At 42.2% G+C, this 17,461-nt stretch overlaps 1 protein-coding gene across 2 annotated transcripts in view; it reads left to right on the top strand.

The window, feature by feature from the left end:
- The window catches only part of net1 (neuroepithelial cell transforming 1), a 29,477-nt gene extending 12,618 nt beyond the window's left edge, over nt 1–16,859 (top strand). Inside the window, exons 3-11 of one of the 2 annotated variants that reach the window (XM_053649971.1) lie at nt 3,319–3,378; nt 12,831–13,106; nt 13,535–13,597; nt 13,758–13,854; nt 13,950–14,026; nt 14,122–14,379; nt 14,480–14,650; nt 14,823–15,009; nt 15,114–16,777. In XM_053649971.1, coding sequence (XP_053505946.1) covers nt 3,319–3,378; nt 12,831–13,106; nt 13,535–13,597; nt 13,758–13,854; nt 13,950–14,026; nt 14,122–14,379; nt 14,480–14,650; nt 14,823–15,009; nt 15,114–15,493 — 1,569 coding nt within the window. In that variant the 3' untranslated portion in view covers nt 15,494–16,777. Of the gene's footprint in view, nt 1–3,318; nt 3,379–9,950; nt 10,534–12,830; nt 13,107–13,534; nt 13,598–13,757; nt 13,855–13,949; nt 14,027–14,121; nt 14,380–14,479; nt 14,651–14,822; nt 15,010–15,113 lie in introns of those variants that run through there. The other variant, XM_053649970.1, reaches the window with a different exon arrangement.
- The last annotated feature ends 602 nt before the right edge of the window (nt 16,860–17,461 follow it).

The raw sequence follows: 17,461 nt of genomic DNA, 5'->3' as shown, positions 1-17,461 counted from the left end.
TTTGCTGTCTCCACTACTTCTATGCTGTATTTCCCATTAACATGGACAAGAGGACGGTGCTGAAAACGAAGAGCGAGAAAAGAAGCTCCTGTTCCTTTTGTTTTTAGGCGCAAACAGTGAAACCTGAAACAGTTTATCTAAACACATTTACATTTGTGACATTTGGCAGACGCCCTTATCCAGAGCGACCTACAATTATCTCTTCTTCTTCTTTTTTTTAATTATATATATATATATATATATATACTACTGAACAGTTGAGGGTTATGGGCCTTGCTCAAGGGCCCAGCAGTGGCAGCTTGGCAGTGCTGGGATTTAAACTCCTGACATTCCAATCAAAAGTCCAACATCCTAACCACTTCCACATAAACCACCAATAATACCATTATATTTAAGAGTTTTCCTTTAAAGCCACAAGTTTAATATTTATATAATTAGGTTTTGTTTTTTTAAACTTTTTTTTTTTTTTAAATAGTGTTGCCTAACTAAGCTGCGGGATGACACCGACATCTTTCTGTAGAGTGATTCCCTTTTAATGAGCACAGTTTAGGCTAGTCGTCTTATGCAGCCTAAATATTTCTGTTTCTGCAGAGAATTTCCAACTGCTAATGTGCTAGCTTCTTTCCTTACCAAGTTCAGTTGAGTGGAAAATTGAAATTAAATCAAAACAAACAGTGGGCTCCTCTACGTTTGTGAAGGGAGGGGATGCCAGAATACCTTCTGTCAGCAGATGTTCCTGTAAAAATATCTATCAGGCATGTTGTATATTCAGGCCACAGGGCACTCTGCACTGTTTTCCTTTCCATTTTAGTGTGGCGGTCCACAGCACTGATCACCCTCTCTTTTATTTTTCCATAGTCTGCACAGTGTGTAACTGGTTTCTGTTATGGTGAGGTTTCTGATTAAGCTCAGGTTGAAGTTGGAGTTAGGCAGCATATTTAAGGTTAGAGATGCCTTACACAAAGTTAAGTCACTACGTTAAAGTCAGTAATGGGCTAAATGGTTGAAATTCACATATGTTTATGGTATGCAACAGTAAAGACTGTTTCTAGCTTTTTCTTTGGTGTTAAGTAATCTGTTGACTCTCACCCAGATAACATCATGGCCCCTCCCCATTAAAGACCTTCAACACTGGTTTCTGTTGATTTGGACTGCAAATCACCCGTTTCTAACTCCTCTAACCTTTTCTAAGTACAAACTAAGCCTTTTCATCACAGGCCTGATTAATTCTCTCTATTGTCTCTGAATGGAGATTTTTCTAAATGAGCTTGTCATTTATCACAGCTAATTACACGTGCGTTACAGAGCTGTTAACAGTGAATGCCTAATGAAAGATAACCAGATCACTATTTGTCCACCGCACTGGCATTTTTTGCGTGAAAGAAATGTTACTTGCAAACCAATATGCATTGAAAGTTGTAGACTTGGTTGATTGGAATAACCCTATTTTCACACTAGTCAGCAACTACTTACTTGTAGTTTGTCTCTTGTAGTGACTGCTGTTGGTGTGGCTTGTGGGTTTGTACTGATGAGAAATGGCAGTAGACGAAATGAAAACACTTCTGGAGCTGAATAGTTAAACACTTACCTGGGGCACCAAAGATCTCTGCTGCTTCCATCCAAGCTTTTTTTTTTCCCCCCCTTCCCTTTCTATTGTCTCTATTTACATTTAATAAGAGGTATATGACGGGATAAGACGAAACCACAGTTTTTCTTCCATTTTATTGAATCAAACACTAAATGGGAACTAATTCCAGGTAGGAACTGAAGTTGTGTGTGGGGAAATGAAGAAACACCAGAGGTCACACGGCATAGGATTGGTCAGAGCAGTCGTTCAAGCCAATCGTTCACCTTCGTCACTTTACAGTGTCGTAGCGCATTTGCAGAATCAAGAAAATCTCAATTCACTTACCATGAATCAAGAAAATCTCAATTCACTCACCATGTTGGGCATGCACATAGAACTGAATGCTTTTGTTATTTCTTAGTGTGAACATGAGGCAATAGTTTTTTAAACTCACGTTTTAGTCCTCCATGTTAGATGTTCACAATGTTTTTTAGCTGCCAACAACCTCTATAACTGTAAATGAATAGTCATGGACCCTGGATTATGAACATTATCTAGCTATTCCAATATTGTGTACAATATTTTAGCTATTTATTGGAATTTATTTAAATCCTGAAATTGCCACCAACAGAACACATCACGTCCAAGTTTACATTATGTATACATTATGGACTCGTTTTTGAGTTCTTGAGGTTCGGATTAAACTCCTCACTACAAGAGCTCGTGAAAAATCATAAAACCCCTGGCTGTGCTTCATGGCCCCCACTTTGAGGACCACTGTCCTAAGTTATACTGAAATCAATTGGTAAATGGTCTGCACTTATATAGCGCTTTTTTAACTTTAGCGGTTCCAAAGCGCTTTACACTGTGTCTCATTCACGCATTCACACGCACACACTCACACACCAATGGTAGCAGAGCTGCCATGCAAAGCGCTAACTTGCCATCGGGAGCAACTTGGGGTTCAGTGTCTTGCCCAAGGACACTTCGGCATGTGGAGTCACGTGGGCCGGGAATCGAACCTCCGACCCTACGATTAGTGGACAACCCGCTCTACCACCTGAGCCACAACCTCCCATTTTATCAAGAAGTTGAAGCTCCCCTTCAGCTGCAGTCTGCTGGCCGTGGTTTTGCTCAGCTCAGACCCACACATGGCTTGGTGTTAATGCTGCACTCGCAAATGGGACATACAAGCTCGAGATTTGGGCCTTGGACAAATGTAGTGTTATGGGCCTCTCCCTTTGTGTGCTCTCAGAAGTTTGAGGAGGAGGTGTGTCCTTTTTCTGTAAGTTCATTAAGTTGTAAGCGGGTCACCTGTTAAACTGTCATGACTGCCTGTCTTTGTGGAATGACTTCCTGAAGTGAACCAGGAGCATACACACACACAATGCAGGTTACACTTTTCACCTGCTGATTTTCACCACGCACACACGTACACATTTACGTATGCAGATGCTAAAGTCTCCTGGGGGTAATGATGGCCTTCCTGAGTTTGATGGGCCTCCTTGTGGGACATTGTAAACCTCAGTACTGTGTGCTTTGAGCAGCCAGCCAGCCTTCAGGCCATCACGTCTGACACGGCAGGCAGCGAATGAATGCAAGAGAGAGTTCAGCCTTGTTTCTTTTCACAGTCGTGAGAGTGTATATTGGGGGAAACACTTTTTTTGTGTTTATTTGGTAGTGAGAATATTTAGGCTTTCTATACGAAGTCTGTGGTTATTGAATTGTAACAGCCTTTTGTCTCTCCACAGAAACGGAAACGCAGAGAGAAGGATGAAGATGCGGTCAGTCTGTGCAGCTTTGATTTTAAGGTGAGTGTGTGTGTGTGTGTGTGTGTGTGTGTGTGTGTGTGTGAGGCTTGAGACAATTGACGATAGTATCAGGAATTGCCGATTATATTCCACCTATCACTGTGGCTATCAAGTTTGACATTTTAAATGTCTCTCAGAAAATATGGCATCTGCACCTTTTAAGATCGACAAAAATTATAATATGTTTGCTTTTAGTCTTTTTTTTTTTTTTGATAGGATACCAACCCTATCTTTCATCCTTCCATCTTTCTCTGTTGCCTTATAGCTTCTCTTTGTCCATGCTTACCAAACAGATTCAGTTTTGCAAGCATTACTAACCGTGTCTATGGAGAGTTAAGTAAAAAAAACGGACTTAATGTTAGCGAATAGCTGCTTCTGGTTTTTTTTTTTTCTTTCTGTAATGATGTAACGTGTATATGACACGTGCAGTCAGGTTAAAGGTGGAAAAAGATCAGACATGGTTTATCTTGGTTTCTTTTTTTTTTTACATCACAAAAACCTGCAATTTTAACAGGGCTGTGTAGACGGTATTTCTGGCCACATCCCGTTCTTTATTTCCCAGAGTCAGCGTCGCAGCAGTCTACACCCTTCTAAAGCCATGAGCGATACTCTTGCCAATTGGCGATAGTTAGGGGACACTATAGGACAGTGGTATCCTGAACAAGCTCATTAATGCCCTGATGCATCTAACAAACGCAAATCAAGTCTCAACATGAACAAGACGTATATCTGACGAAAGACACAAGAAGTAAATCGCGTAATCTAGTTATCCAGAAACAGCTTGGGGCCCATTATTACTACACAGAGAAATTTAACTGGAACTAAATTAGGTGACTTATCAAACAGCTTCTCAGGCTAAGGAAGAACATAAATGCTGAGTCTGCGCTGGGGAAAAAAAACCTCGCATGTAATAAGATGTTGGAGAGAGAGAACGCTCTCTCTTTCTGTTTTACACTGTAGGTTATCTTAACACTATGACCATTTTAAGAAATGACGCTGTTAGAGCCTGATAAAATCATGTTTATTTGCAGATGCAATGACGAGAAGTTGTTATAAACTAAATTAAATGTCTAGACTTTTTCTCCTACGACATAAATGTTTCATGATTATTCACTGCCATTGTGGTGTGTGTTTTTGTTTTTTGGAAAGCTGAATATGGCGATATAGGAAAATGTGATGCACAGACCTGTTTGGTAGGCAGCTCTCTTTTTTTTTCCACTCTCACCGATCCTTTATTTTCTTTTTTGCAACCTTTGACAGGGATTGATTATGTCTTTATACACCCATAGCAACACTAACTGTCAGGATAATTGTACAGGCAGTGTTCCTGTATCATGCACGCATCAGGAAAACACAACGCAACACAATGAGCAATTATACATCATGGCACAATAGTCTTCACTTTCTCAGTCTGGTTTCATTTCTCGGTGAGAGATCTCTGAGTTTGTCACTGGGCATTTGATATTATTGATGGTTTAAAATTTTTCAATAATGTTTTTTTTTTTTTTTTTTTACTTCTGTTAATAGTAGTCTCCATGTCCTTACCTCCCTCTATGGGTTTTTCCATGGACACTAATGTTAACATGCTAAAACAGTGAAGCAGTCAGAGTTTTTATTTTATTTATTTTTTTCTTTCTGATTTGAAACCTTAAAACCACTCATGCATTTCCATGCACACTCAAACCACACATTTTGACTGACACACATCTGTTCTTTTTACTTTAGCCTCATGGTAAACACAAAAAAACCATGTCTCACACCACAGCAGGTTGTAGACCTTCCCCAACCCCACCTCTTTGTCAAACACGACACACACTCGAATGCGCAAAACCCTCCTGTGTGTTTGAGGGGGAGGAGGAGACCCCACCGCAGGTGTTCACTAAACACCCCCCCCCCCCCAGAAATCATGAACTAAGAAACAGAAGTATTGGAACTGTGAGCCAGTAGAAGTGAGTAAACTGACGTACACTTGTGTATCGAATGACTGACATCACTAATAACTGGCACTCCTGGTTATCAGATTTCCACTATGAATGTCAAAACATACATGGTTTGCGTTGATGAATCAGAAAGCGAATCTTTGCTATTCCCAGAAAACATTGAGCGTACTGGAAAATCGGAGGCATCCGCTTGCTAAATCAGATATGTTCTGTGAAATGCCCTGTGGCTTAGTTTTAAACTATACACTACACTGTGTAATGTATTACAGCTCTGAATAATAGGAACAAGCATGAACATGCGGTGGTAAGGATGTGTAAATTTTAGTGTGTATGTCTGTCAGGACCATTTCGACCATTCTATATGTGTGTGTCTTTACAGTGTGGCGGGGTGTATTAGTTAACCCTTCTGTTTGGTAGCAACCAGTTCTGTTTGTGGGTGTGCTCTCAAGTCCAAGCACTTAAACTACTGAGTAATGGATAGTCCAGTGATTCCTGTTGATGTAATAAAGTGAAAAAGAAAGTTTAAAAAAATTTCCCCAGCATATACTCCAGGTGTAAAGAGATTATACGTGTCCAAGGTTCAGAGATTATGTGTAGGTTTAAGACTGGCTAAAAGGTTGGAGTCTCTAGGAAATGAAGCTACATTTTTTTTTTCTATTTAAAAACAAGTCATCTGCAAAAAAAAAAAGGCGCATATTTTTAAAAAATGGACAAGACAGTTATCCAAAGCAAATCTTTGGTTAAGACTCTGGGTCACTGATCATAAGGTCGGGGTTCAAGCCCCAGCACTGCCAAGCTGCCACTGTTGGGCCCTTAACCCTCTTTGCTCCAGGGGCGCTGTATCATGACTGACTCTGCGCTCTGACCTTAACTTCCTAACAGGCTAGGGTATGCAAAGAAAAGAATTTCACTGTGCTGTAATGTATATGTGATCAAAAACACTCATTAAAATCAGCAGAAATCACCATTTGCATCGCCTCGGCTTACAGCCACCATCTGCGCAAACTCCAACCCATCTTACTTTTATACTCCGGACTTTCATTTTAATTGAACAACTCCCCTTACTTGTCTTAAAATAGATTTGGGTTGACTTGCTGTCTTTTTATTTATAATATATATATGAAACAACGGAAATAAAAATGTATTTTGTGTGTGTATTTCAAATAAATAAGCTAATATATATATATATATATATATCACACACAGTAACTCATCGCAAATGATATGATTCTCAGCTGACGAATTGAGGTTTACATTAGTTAGTTGTCTAAATGTAAATTTACATACACTCAGGAGTAGGATAAGAAAGTTCTTCCGAATTTATGGGATTTTCGTGAATCCCAAATTCTTGTGTGAACATGCACGTACAAAGGATTTACGCCTAAATCCGTTCATATCCAGCTGGATAATTTACGCCCGTTGATTCTTAAAAGGTTCTCTGATGTCCGTACACACTACTTTCATCCACACAGTAAAAAAATGCTCTACATCAGCCAGATCTTGCCTCCCCAGCAGGCTTTGGGATTCTGCAGCTTGCTCTGTAGCACATTGAGGTGCATCAGACCACCATGAAGCGCATTTAAACATGCAGACCAAATAAAAACCTTTTGCTTTGTGAAAGTCAGTGGTTCAAGACTTTTCGTTCTGGTCACCAAAAACGAATAATAATAATTAAAAAAAAAAAACAATAGCCCGGACATGAAATCTGTTTCTCCCGGACATCCAGGTGACTGATTTTTAAAAAATGTTTTTTTATATATATATTTTGTGATGATAAATGAGCGTCTGTGAGACCTCACATACTGGAATTCCTGTTGCTCTAAATGGCATTATTTCTAATGTGCACACTTTTTGTATTAACAATTAGTGCATAGTTTTCCCCCCATCTCATCACAAAACCAGATATTGTTCAAACAATGCACGATGATGGCAGATAATGAAATAAACTCCATCAGTTGCTGTTCTTCTTCAGCTTAAATTGTAATACTTAGGAATAGAGGCGATAATGAACACACCTCGTCCATCCGCTTCTTACTTACAGGGTGTGTTGCTTTCATTTTCATGACTCATGACCGGATCGTGTAGGCAGGACTGCTTATTGGAAATATGAAGAATCTGACCTGATTGCTCGTCAGAAAGCTGCACGGTCTGTGTGTAAACCTTTTTGGAATTGACGTTGAACAGTAGAAACAGGAGAGAAATATTTTGGGTGGGACGTGTAGGTGTAGATTAAAAGACTAAAAAAAAAATTCTCTGCATTTTTACAGCTTTCCATACAATTATACATACTGTACAGACTTGCCCCACTGACTGTATTACACATGGTCTCATCCTGTCTGTTCAAATCAAGAGTTACACACAGTCATCAGTCTGAAACCAGGTGTCCTGTTGCACTATGCGTAGGATCCCCACTCCTCCATGACTAGTCCTGTAACATTACCATGGTTATGAGCTGTTTTTCTGTGTATGTATGTATAGTATGGTCTGCCCTGATGTAATACGTGACTCATTAACACTGAATCAGATGTCTCAGGTTTGCATCCGTTAAGCAACGTTGTCTGAGAAAGAGCCGGTCCTTTTGACACCCTGTTCATTTCAGACGGACAAATGTCCAGTAAACGAAACGTCTCGTTTTATTAGAAGTTGAACTGGCCTCCAGAAGAGGGCGGCAGTCCACTCAGCTCAGAAGGGGCAAAGACCTTAAGCTTTTGAGTCTTTTTCATTTTAGACACTGCAAGGTTTTTACTACGCAGAAGAAATGTATACGAAGTCTACCAGATATGTGGCGTATAACCAATTTGCACCGTACAGTTTCGTAGACGTTTTCATTCCACCGGCTTCGTCAGAGCCGCAGTGATGCATGAAGCTAAAACGACGGTCGCTAGGATTCACATAAGTGCCACATCTGCAAGGGTTCTGGTTAACCATATCAAATTAAAACACAGTATAGCTCGCTTGAGTTCTTTCTGGTTGTTGGACCCAGACCAATCATTTTCTGTGTTTATTCAATCATTTATTAATAAAGTACTGTAACAGTATTGTATGATTTAGCAACAAAAAATTATTCCATGATTGATTTAAGGAAGAGAGACATGATGTATTTTTCCTAACTTTGTTTTACTGTTTTTAATCATTTAGGTGGATTAAGTAGTTACTACCTGAGAATGAAGGATTAACCATTTTAAGTTCAAAATGTTCAGCATTTTTTAAAGGATTACAAAGACTGAAGCACCGGATAGCTTTGTCCGGTCCTGCCGAGCTACACTGTGGTGACTCGATCATGCGTGTGGCACAGTAGTTCTGCAAAGTCGAGATGTTTGTGTTTCACACCTATTTCTCCAGCTGTCTGGGTGTTACCTCGCAGGAGGCAGAGACCAGGTCACACTGTCTGCTGTCCAAATCGTCTGTCACACGCCACGTCAAAACAGTACCATCATGTTATTATCGCCATTCTGCGCCAGCCTGGAGGCTATACGGATCTGATCTGTTATTGACTCGGTCTGCATGCGTGCACTCGCCCTAGGTTGGAGAAGCCACTTGGTCATGTACTTGATGAAAAACGTTGCCACAAACGAGAGCAAATCGATGCATTCTTCGCCAAGATCCTGCTCTCAGTTTAAATCCCCAACCCCTCAAGCAGCTTCCCATGCCAACACAAGATTTCACACTTCACTATTGACACAGCGGGGTGAGCGGACACTAAACTGCCATTTCTCCATTTGCTCAGGGCTCATTCACAGGCCTTATTTACCCCATTTTACACCAAGCCCTCACACTAACAATGCACAGGTCCATTTGCGCAGCTGAAGCTCTTAGTCCTCACTGAATGGGAAAGAAAGAAGTAGTAAATAAATACTCTAAAGGCTTAGGCTATCTGTGCAGCACACCTCAGGGGTCAATTATGTCCTCTACACAGATTTAGATGGCCTGGACCTGGATCTAAATCACTTCTGCTTTTTTTTTTTTTTTTGGTGTGGCTTAGTTTAGATTCTCACTTCTGTTCTGCGAAACTTATTGTTACCTTTAGACCCAATTCCCGTTCCTTTAATCAATAGAGAGAGAGAGAGAGAGAGAGAGAGAGAGACCATTGAGCTGTGTTTGGTGTAGCCCTACCTCTATGCACATTGGTTGGTATTTCTATTGATCATCTCTCCCTTCCCCCGTACCTGATAACGACTCCCTGCTTCATTACAGACACACAGCTCTACCACTTCTCAGACTGCTGCTTCAATCCACTCTTACCCTCACAGGTCTCACTCTCACTACATTACATGTCACCTTAATCAAGTCTCAGTGAAACCTGTTGACGATTAAGTGTGAAAACAGTTTCTTTTCTTTTTAAGGGTTGCACATGATCATGTATTTAAGGGTTTGGTGATGTTAATCTAGAGCAATCAACAATGTGAATGGTTTGTTCTTATCTAAATGGGAGATTTAATTAAAAATGAGTTCTCCTCGTAAAATGCTATACCATAACGATGCTGAAACACTTGCTTGTATACGACTTTTATATCAATAAACTCATTTATGTGCTTCCGACTTCGATGACAAATTGAATGTTAATTACTTGGGAAGGGGTTGCATAAACATCAATTTTATCATAGTGGAATGTTCATAGCGGGATTATCAGGTGTAATTTTCATGGCAAATGTGAACATGTACATTCCGGTAAAATGCCTTTAGGAAGCATTGGAGTGTGTGACTCGATGAATATTGTAGGGAAATGTTTGAGGACATTTGGCAATCCTGTGTGAGTTTTGAATGTGAAAAGTACAACACAGTAGACTCGAGGGCCTGACTGTTTCAGGTTGCTTTGCTTATTCCCACCCCTTATTGTTTAAAATGGGCGAGGTTTACTCTTTGGTCCCTCCCTCACACCAGCTCTGAGTATTTGAGATTTCACTCCCTCCCACGTCCACCAGAACAAAGTTAGAGATTGTCCGAGCACACCGAGTGTGCGTTTAGAAGTTAGGCACCGCCACTGAGGCGGACAATGAAGTATTAGGGGGGACAAAGGATTTTTTTAAATTTTTTTTTTTTATAACGTTTTAACTCATTTGTGGATTACATTTCTGGATAACTCTTGGGAATAGCAGACCCTTACCAGTGGATTTTATTAAAAGAAATGGTGGCTTACGATGAACCTGGTGTGGTGCCGATCAAACGGACTCTACAGAAAATAGACTATCAGAACCAAGTGTGCAAGGAACTTGAGGTGAGCCTTGAGAGGTTAAAAATGACATCATACAGTTTCAGTGCTTATGCGCTTTTTTCTTTTCCTGCATGTAATTTGTGCCTATAATGTTATCAGTAGAATGAGAACTTTGCCCTGGCAAACGCTACAGGTGTGTTTCTGTAAGGTGTGTGCGTACTCACAAGGAGTACAAAGGTTGTCCTTGGTCGCAGGATTAGATGGTTGTTTTGATTGGTGTTGCTTAAAATGTCAGCCATGATGAGCTGGATGTGCCTGAACAGGCAGTTATAATGAACTACTGCAGACCTGAAGAGCAGGTAAAGCAGACCCTGGTGAGGCCTCCAGAGCTGCATGACTGCACACACACTGGGAATAAGAGCATTCCAGCAGTCCATGGCATAGGTGTGCCTGTCCCAAGGCAAACATCACGGGGAAGCAGGATTAGATAAGCGCAACCTCTTTGGGCTCTTCTTCCCCTTTATGGTTTGATTAGGAACTGAAGAACGAGAAGTGTTTGACTTGTCAGGAAAGCTAAACGGGAAGTTGAAAAGAATTGTGAATGAGGCATTTCAGAACTTGTCTGAAATGAAACAGATCTTCCTGGCAGTTTTTTTCACAAGTCACCCCCACTTCTTGTTTAATCAGCAGTTTTAACAGTTTGGTCTGTATTTAAAGCCAATTGTCTATCAGCAGGGGAGCCAGAGGATTCCCCCAGTGTCCTCCCCCTACCACCATCACAATCTGAACCCTCAGTACTATAATCTAGTTTGAGGACTTTTTGAGTCCAGCGCCTGCTAAAACTCCCTCTCGTAAGAGTTCTGTCCCAGTCAGCAAAGCCAGAAATAGCATCCCCTATCCATCTGTCTGCTTGCTTGTTGTGTATTGCAAATAAGTCTACAATGGTGTCACTGGCACAGGAGTCCTTGCCGTGGTTTGTGCTAACTTCAGCCAGCGGGTTGGGATTCAATTCGAATTCACCCAGCCATCTCAAAATAAAAGTAAATAACATAAGGATTTGCAGATTTGTTGGCGAACCCCTTGTGGTCCATCAGCTTTTTTCTTGGAGACAACCAGTATACAACTCTTGTATGTGGTCTCCCACATTTAGTGGCCACAACAGAGGCAGGTTACTTAGTCTCAGGCCGATTACAGTAGTCCTCTGGTGGTCCTGGTTAGCAAAGTATAAATCTGCTTTGCAGCTGTTTGAAGCAGTCCGAGCCTGAATGGTGGATCTGTTCATCAGCCTGGCTGTGCCAAACTGAACACAGTCTCATTCTCTCCCTCTCTGGGGAGAAAGCCAGGCATCCATATTTAATAGCACCTTTCAAACAGTACACATAGTCATTTGTCTGTATCATGCTTTAAAGATATAAGCACAGAGCTTTTTTCAGCCCCTGAAGCCCTCGAGTGTTTCAGGACTGTGATTATAGTATAAAGTAATGGTGCTGGGTCTGCCAGTGTGAAATCACCTTGTCAGGTTTGTTTTGCTTTGAAATTTTTTTCCCCCTTTGCTCTGGTTTGTAAGGTTTGTGGCTCGAGTCCCAGTTGTTATGGCTTTGGGGCTGTAGCGCTGTTTGTACAGGGGTTCAGGTGTGCTTCTCCCTCTCACGCAAGAGGCCTGGGGGGCCTGTCTCAACACGAGGCGTCAGCCTCACTGGAGGGTTATGAGGGAGTAGAGAAGGAACGATAGAAGGTCAGTGTGGGGGTGGGGCAGAGAAGTTAAGTGCGTAATGTTTATCAGACCTGGGGCTTTTCCCCTGCTCTCACTAACAACTCGCCCCTGACACACATACACAGTAACGGTTCATAATCCCATCTGAAAGTGAGTTGAGCAAGACAACTAAGTGAATTAAATAGACAAACAAGGCAGTTAGAGCATGTGTGAGACCACTTTGTTGAACTGTGTGTCTTTAAGTCCGAATGGGACAGCTGAGACAGGGGTCTTGTACATTCCTCACATGCCTACAGACCCCCTGAACTCCATGGCTGCAGGCAAAAAGAGGTCTTTGTGCTTCTTTCATGCTGAGGGGACTTCCCCATGATGTGTCCAACAGCTGTTGCCTCTAGAGACTCCAATTTCTGCAGCCCAGGATACGCCAGCCAGTCTGACCCAAAATCCACCCCTCAATAATCTCTCCTTTTGCTCTCCCCCTTCCCTCCTAGCTTGTGGATTTTTGGGGAAAATGTCCCATGACTAGTCATGCCTTCTTTTCATGAGCGTATCTGACTTCTGGCCACATCAGAGCCTCAATTGTTTTTGTTTCAAAAGTAAGTCAACCGTTTATGTAATTTTTCCCCCCCCCTTCTATCTTGCACAGGAACCCAGTACTAAGCGCGTGCGGCCGCTGGGCCGAGTCACCTCGCTGGCGAACTTCATCTCCCCTGTGAAGAATGGGGCCGTCCGGCGCTTCGGTCAAACCCTGCAGGCTTCATTGCGGGGCGACGGGCGCTCCCCGGGCGTGCCCCAGCTGAAGGCAGGCAGTAAGGCTGCGGCACCCACACCACCCAAGCGCCGTAACAGCACCCTCTGGTCCGAAACCCTTGATGTGCACCAAAAAGGAACCTTCTCCACGAAGGAGATAAAGAGACAAGAGGTGAGTACAGCAAGAGAAGGAGAAAACAGATGGCAGCATACAACTCAGACTAGTAAATCCACCCTGTCTCCCAGTGAGACAGTACTGAATCAGACTGTGCTGACTTATTAAACCCTAAGGGCCTTTGGCTTGGATAATTTCCCGATCCTCCCCACTTACTTTCTTCACATGTGGGTTTTTTTGTTTTTTTGGAGATGGAGCATCTCGACTGGATTTTCACATCTGTGCATCACACCACCAAGCTAATCGAGTCTAGGTGTTGTGGTGCACAGACTTGGGCCTCTCCGAGAGTTTCAGTCTTTCCAGTCAGCCATCAAAGCAAACTACCATAGCACATTCTGTATCTGAAAAATAAAAACATTTAGTTTAGCCAGACTAAAGTACCACGTGTCTAAAGTAACACCTTGTTTTGATTTGCAATTACGCAGGCCATATTTGAGCTGTCTCGAGGAGAGCATGACCTGATCGAGGACCTCCAGCTCGCCCGCAAGGTTGGTACTCATTGTGGATTCGCACTTGAGAGTGCAAACACGATGTGTAACATGTTTGAGTTTAGCTATACTTTTACTCAGTCTGAATTATGTTAGCATGGACTGTTATAAATTGATTAAGAGCCTTTTTTAAAAAAAAAATTATTATTATTATTTCCAGGCATACCATGACCCAATGTTGAAACTATCAATCATGTCTGAAGAGGAGCTGACTGCCATCTTTGGAGATCTGGATGCTTACATCCCACTTCATGAAGGTGAACACAACAATCCATTTCTCTCATCTGGCTTTGGCTTTGTGTTTGTGTTTGATATTCAGGGAACCTAACACCTTCTTTAATCCTTCTGTCAGATCTGTTGGTACAGCTGGCTATAGCGACAGGCCCGGATGGGACAGTCGGAGAGATCGGCCAGATTGTAGTCGACTGGGTAAGAATTGTGATTTCTCTTTTCTTTCTTTCACCGTGTTCATAAAAGCCTCTTAGTGCGACTTTGAATTAATGACCCTTTATTACCTCTTATAGCTGCCAAGACTGAACGCATACCGGGCATACTGTAGCAACCAGCTGGCAGCCAAAGCCCTTCTGGACCAGAAAAAGCAGGACCCAAAAGTGCAGGACTTCCTGCAGCGCTGCCTTGAGTCACCCTTCAGCAGGAAGCTGGACCTGTGGAGCTTTCTCGACATCCCCCGTTCACGGCTGTTCAAATACCCGCTCCTGCTGAGAGAGATCCTCCGACACACGCCGCCTGAACACCCAGACACTGCCAACCTCGAAAATGCTGTGAGTATATACTCAGAGGTTCAGCTGATCACATAAAGAGAGAATTCTCTGAAATTCGGGAATGAGCTTTGAATGATGGTGTGTGTTTGCACTTTTGCAGGTCAGCATTATTCAGGGTGTGCTAAGTGACATCAACATGAAGAAAGGCGAGTCGGAGTGCCAGTACTACATCGATAAACTGGAGTTCCTGGACGACAGGCAGAAAGATCCACGCATAGAGCAGTGCAAGAGCCTTCTGTGCCACGGCGAGCTGCGCAACAAGAATGGCACGGTGAGTTTCGCACATTCACACTCTTTGCAAGAAAAGCTTATTGCTCAGTAATCAAATCTAATCTGTCAAATGACCCTTGGATCTATGATTCATTCTTTTCGTGATATCTGTGTCCGAGAGACGAGCCAATACGTCCAACAGTCATTAACCAAACCGGTGCGTTCCTCTACAGAAACTGCACGTGTTCCTGTTCACGGAAGTGCTGGTGCTGACGCGGCCAGTGATGCGGAACGAACGCCAGTGTTTCCAGGTGTACCGTCAGCCCATTCCAGTTCAGGACCTGGTGCTGGAGGACCTGCAGGACGGAGACGTGCGCATGGGCGGCTCGTTCAGAGGGGCTTTCAGCAATTCTGACAAAGGTGAGCTTTGCCTCCGTTCTCTTATCAGAGCTGTTTTAGGCGTACCAGCTTGCTCGACGGATATAAACTTGTTCATTTTAACACTATTCTCTGTCCTCTTACAGCCAAGAACATCTTTCGTGTGCGTTTCCAGGACCCTATGCAGGGTCAGTCTCACACACTTCAAGTCAACGACATCTTTCACAAGCAGCAGTGGCTTAACTGCCTGCGCAGTGCCATGTCCGTCATCCAGAGCGACGCCTCCACCGACACCTGCTCCCATCGCCGCTCCTCCACAGCCTCCACAACCGTCCACATGGAGGAGACGGACGAGAACCAGCCTCAAAGCCACGAGCCTCCCAGCCCCACACCTTCCACCACCTCAACATCATCGTCCTCATCCTCAACATCCTCATCATCCTCGTCATCTAGCTCGCCAAGGAAATCTAAAAAGGACAAGCGCATACTCTGCTCTCTGGGCAAGAGGAAGGAAACCATGGTGTAGAGAGCTCTCAGGCTCTACATGGACTAGAAGCTCATCCCAGAGTGGACTTGTATTTATGTGTGTGTTGGAACCCTCTGGTTCCACAGCAGTGTTTTGTGTTTCTGTCCTCAATGGCAGCTATATCCCCTTTAATACACGCTAAGCCGACCCATGGGGAGCGAATCCGGACCAGGGAGATGCGGTGTTCTCGAGGGTTAACTGCATGTGTCTCAAGAAGTGTTTTACACACGTGCATCCGCTTTCACTCAGTGACCAGTGTGTGAGAGTGAGCATGAGATCACAGCCCTGTTTACCGTTAGTTTGGCATTATTGTATTATTAATTTGGTTTGTAATTAAATGGTACCTTTTTTATTTTATATATATATATTCTCAATCAGAAATTTACTGTAGCTCTTTTTTGTTTGTTTTTATTTTCATTGAAACAGCACTGTAGCGTTCAGCTGAAAAATGGAGTGTACGCAAAAGCAGCAATAAGGGAAAAGAACAGCCACGAAGAAAAGAAACGATCAAAATAAACTACTGGAAGAGCTGAATTTCAGTACATTCCTCTTAAATGAATATCAATATATATGATACTTTGCTGTATGGATTGTACATGATTTGGAAAAAAAAAACAAAAAACATTAATATAAGTCCATTTGTTCTTCTTGAAAACCAAAAGAAATCACAGTGCAATTGTGATTTACACTGTCAAGATCAGGATATGTGGTTTTTTTTTTTTTTAATTTTATTTTACTCACGTAAAATTGAAACTGAGCCATGTTGGCTTTTTTCTTTTTTAAGAAAGCTAACTCCCGACAGGAAACGGATCAATTTTCAATGTAGCATCTTGCATGGAGCTTTACTTGTACAATGGCATGTAAATGCTTGTGTATAAAAAGAAGAGAGTTCACTGAAATCGCTGGCAAGGAATGTTGTATGAGGGTTTAAGATATGTTGTTTTATAAGAATTCTGAGGAAGAAGAGTCAGACTTGAATTCTAGATACTGCGCTTAATCACAGTTTTCGCTTGTGTTTCATCGTAGTGTCCTGAACAAAGCACGAATGTTGGATGCATTGGTGAAAAGCCAGTGTGGGTTGTTTACCAGGAAAGATGAAAAGCATGTGGAAAGAAAGGCAAAAGCGAATGTTGGGTTGAAAAATAAGTCACAGGAAGAAGTTTGTGTAAAATACAACGATGTGTTGATGTCTGATGTCTGAAGTGAGCTTGTAAATCTGTTTGCTGTATAAAGAGAACATAATTAAAGGGACAATAAAGATCTGTGTAAGATATGCATCTGAAATATGAGTCCTGTCTTTTTTTGCCTTTTGTTGTAAACAGCAAACTGAGCTACTGGCCCCTTACACCCTCAATCCACAAACGTCCCAAATGCCTGTTCCTTAAAACCATCCATCTTTAGAACCAAGTGGGTTTCCATGGAGTCTAACCATGGTGTGTGATTCAATTTTTGTTACAGCGGTGGAAATCGCAACCCATTATTATTATTTGGCCATTAGTCTGTTTGACTGGTCAGTTTAATCCAAATCCAATAAATCAAAAACATGTCAACCTACAAATCTAATTAAACTGTTTTCTGAGGACCCTGGTCTTCCTGAGCTAGGGTTACTATCTGAGTGGAGTTTCAGTGCATGTTCTCCCTAAGTCCATGTGAGTTTTCCCCAGGTTCTCTAGTCTCAACCCCTTCTTCACCATGAACTCGACCAGCATGCAGTACTTTACTAGGGGTGTAAAGCAATGCCACAGTATCTGTTTATTGTTCCACATATTACTACCTGTATTACAGATTTAAACCTGCATGAACTGAAAAGTTTTTTTTGTTTGTTTTGAATAAATCCTAGTACTATAATCCCAGAAACACTGGAAAACTGAAAAAAGGTAGAAATGCCAAGCGTGTGAGCATGGTGTGTGAATTTTGGCTCCAACAGTTCCTCAACCTCAGCTACATCACTTCAATCGTGTTGTGTGG

The sequence above is a fragment of the Ictalurus furcatus genome, chromosome 19 (genome assembly GCF_023375685.1).
Source record: "Ictalurus furcatus strain D&B chromosome 19, Billie_1.0, whole genome shotgun sequence".
Lineage (NCBI taxonomy): Eukaryota > Metazoa > Chordata > Actinopteri > Siluriformes > Ictaluridae > Ictalurus > Ictalurus furcatus.
Note: the sequence above shows the minus strand (reverse complement) of the source record. Positions and strands in the feature narration are given on the sequence as shown.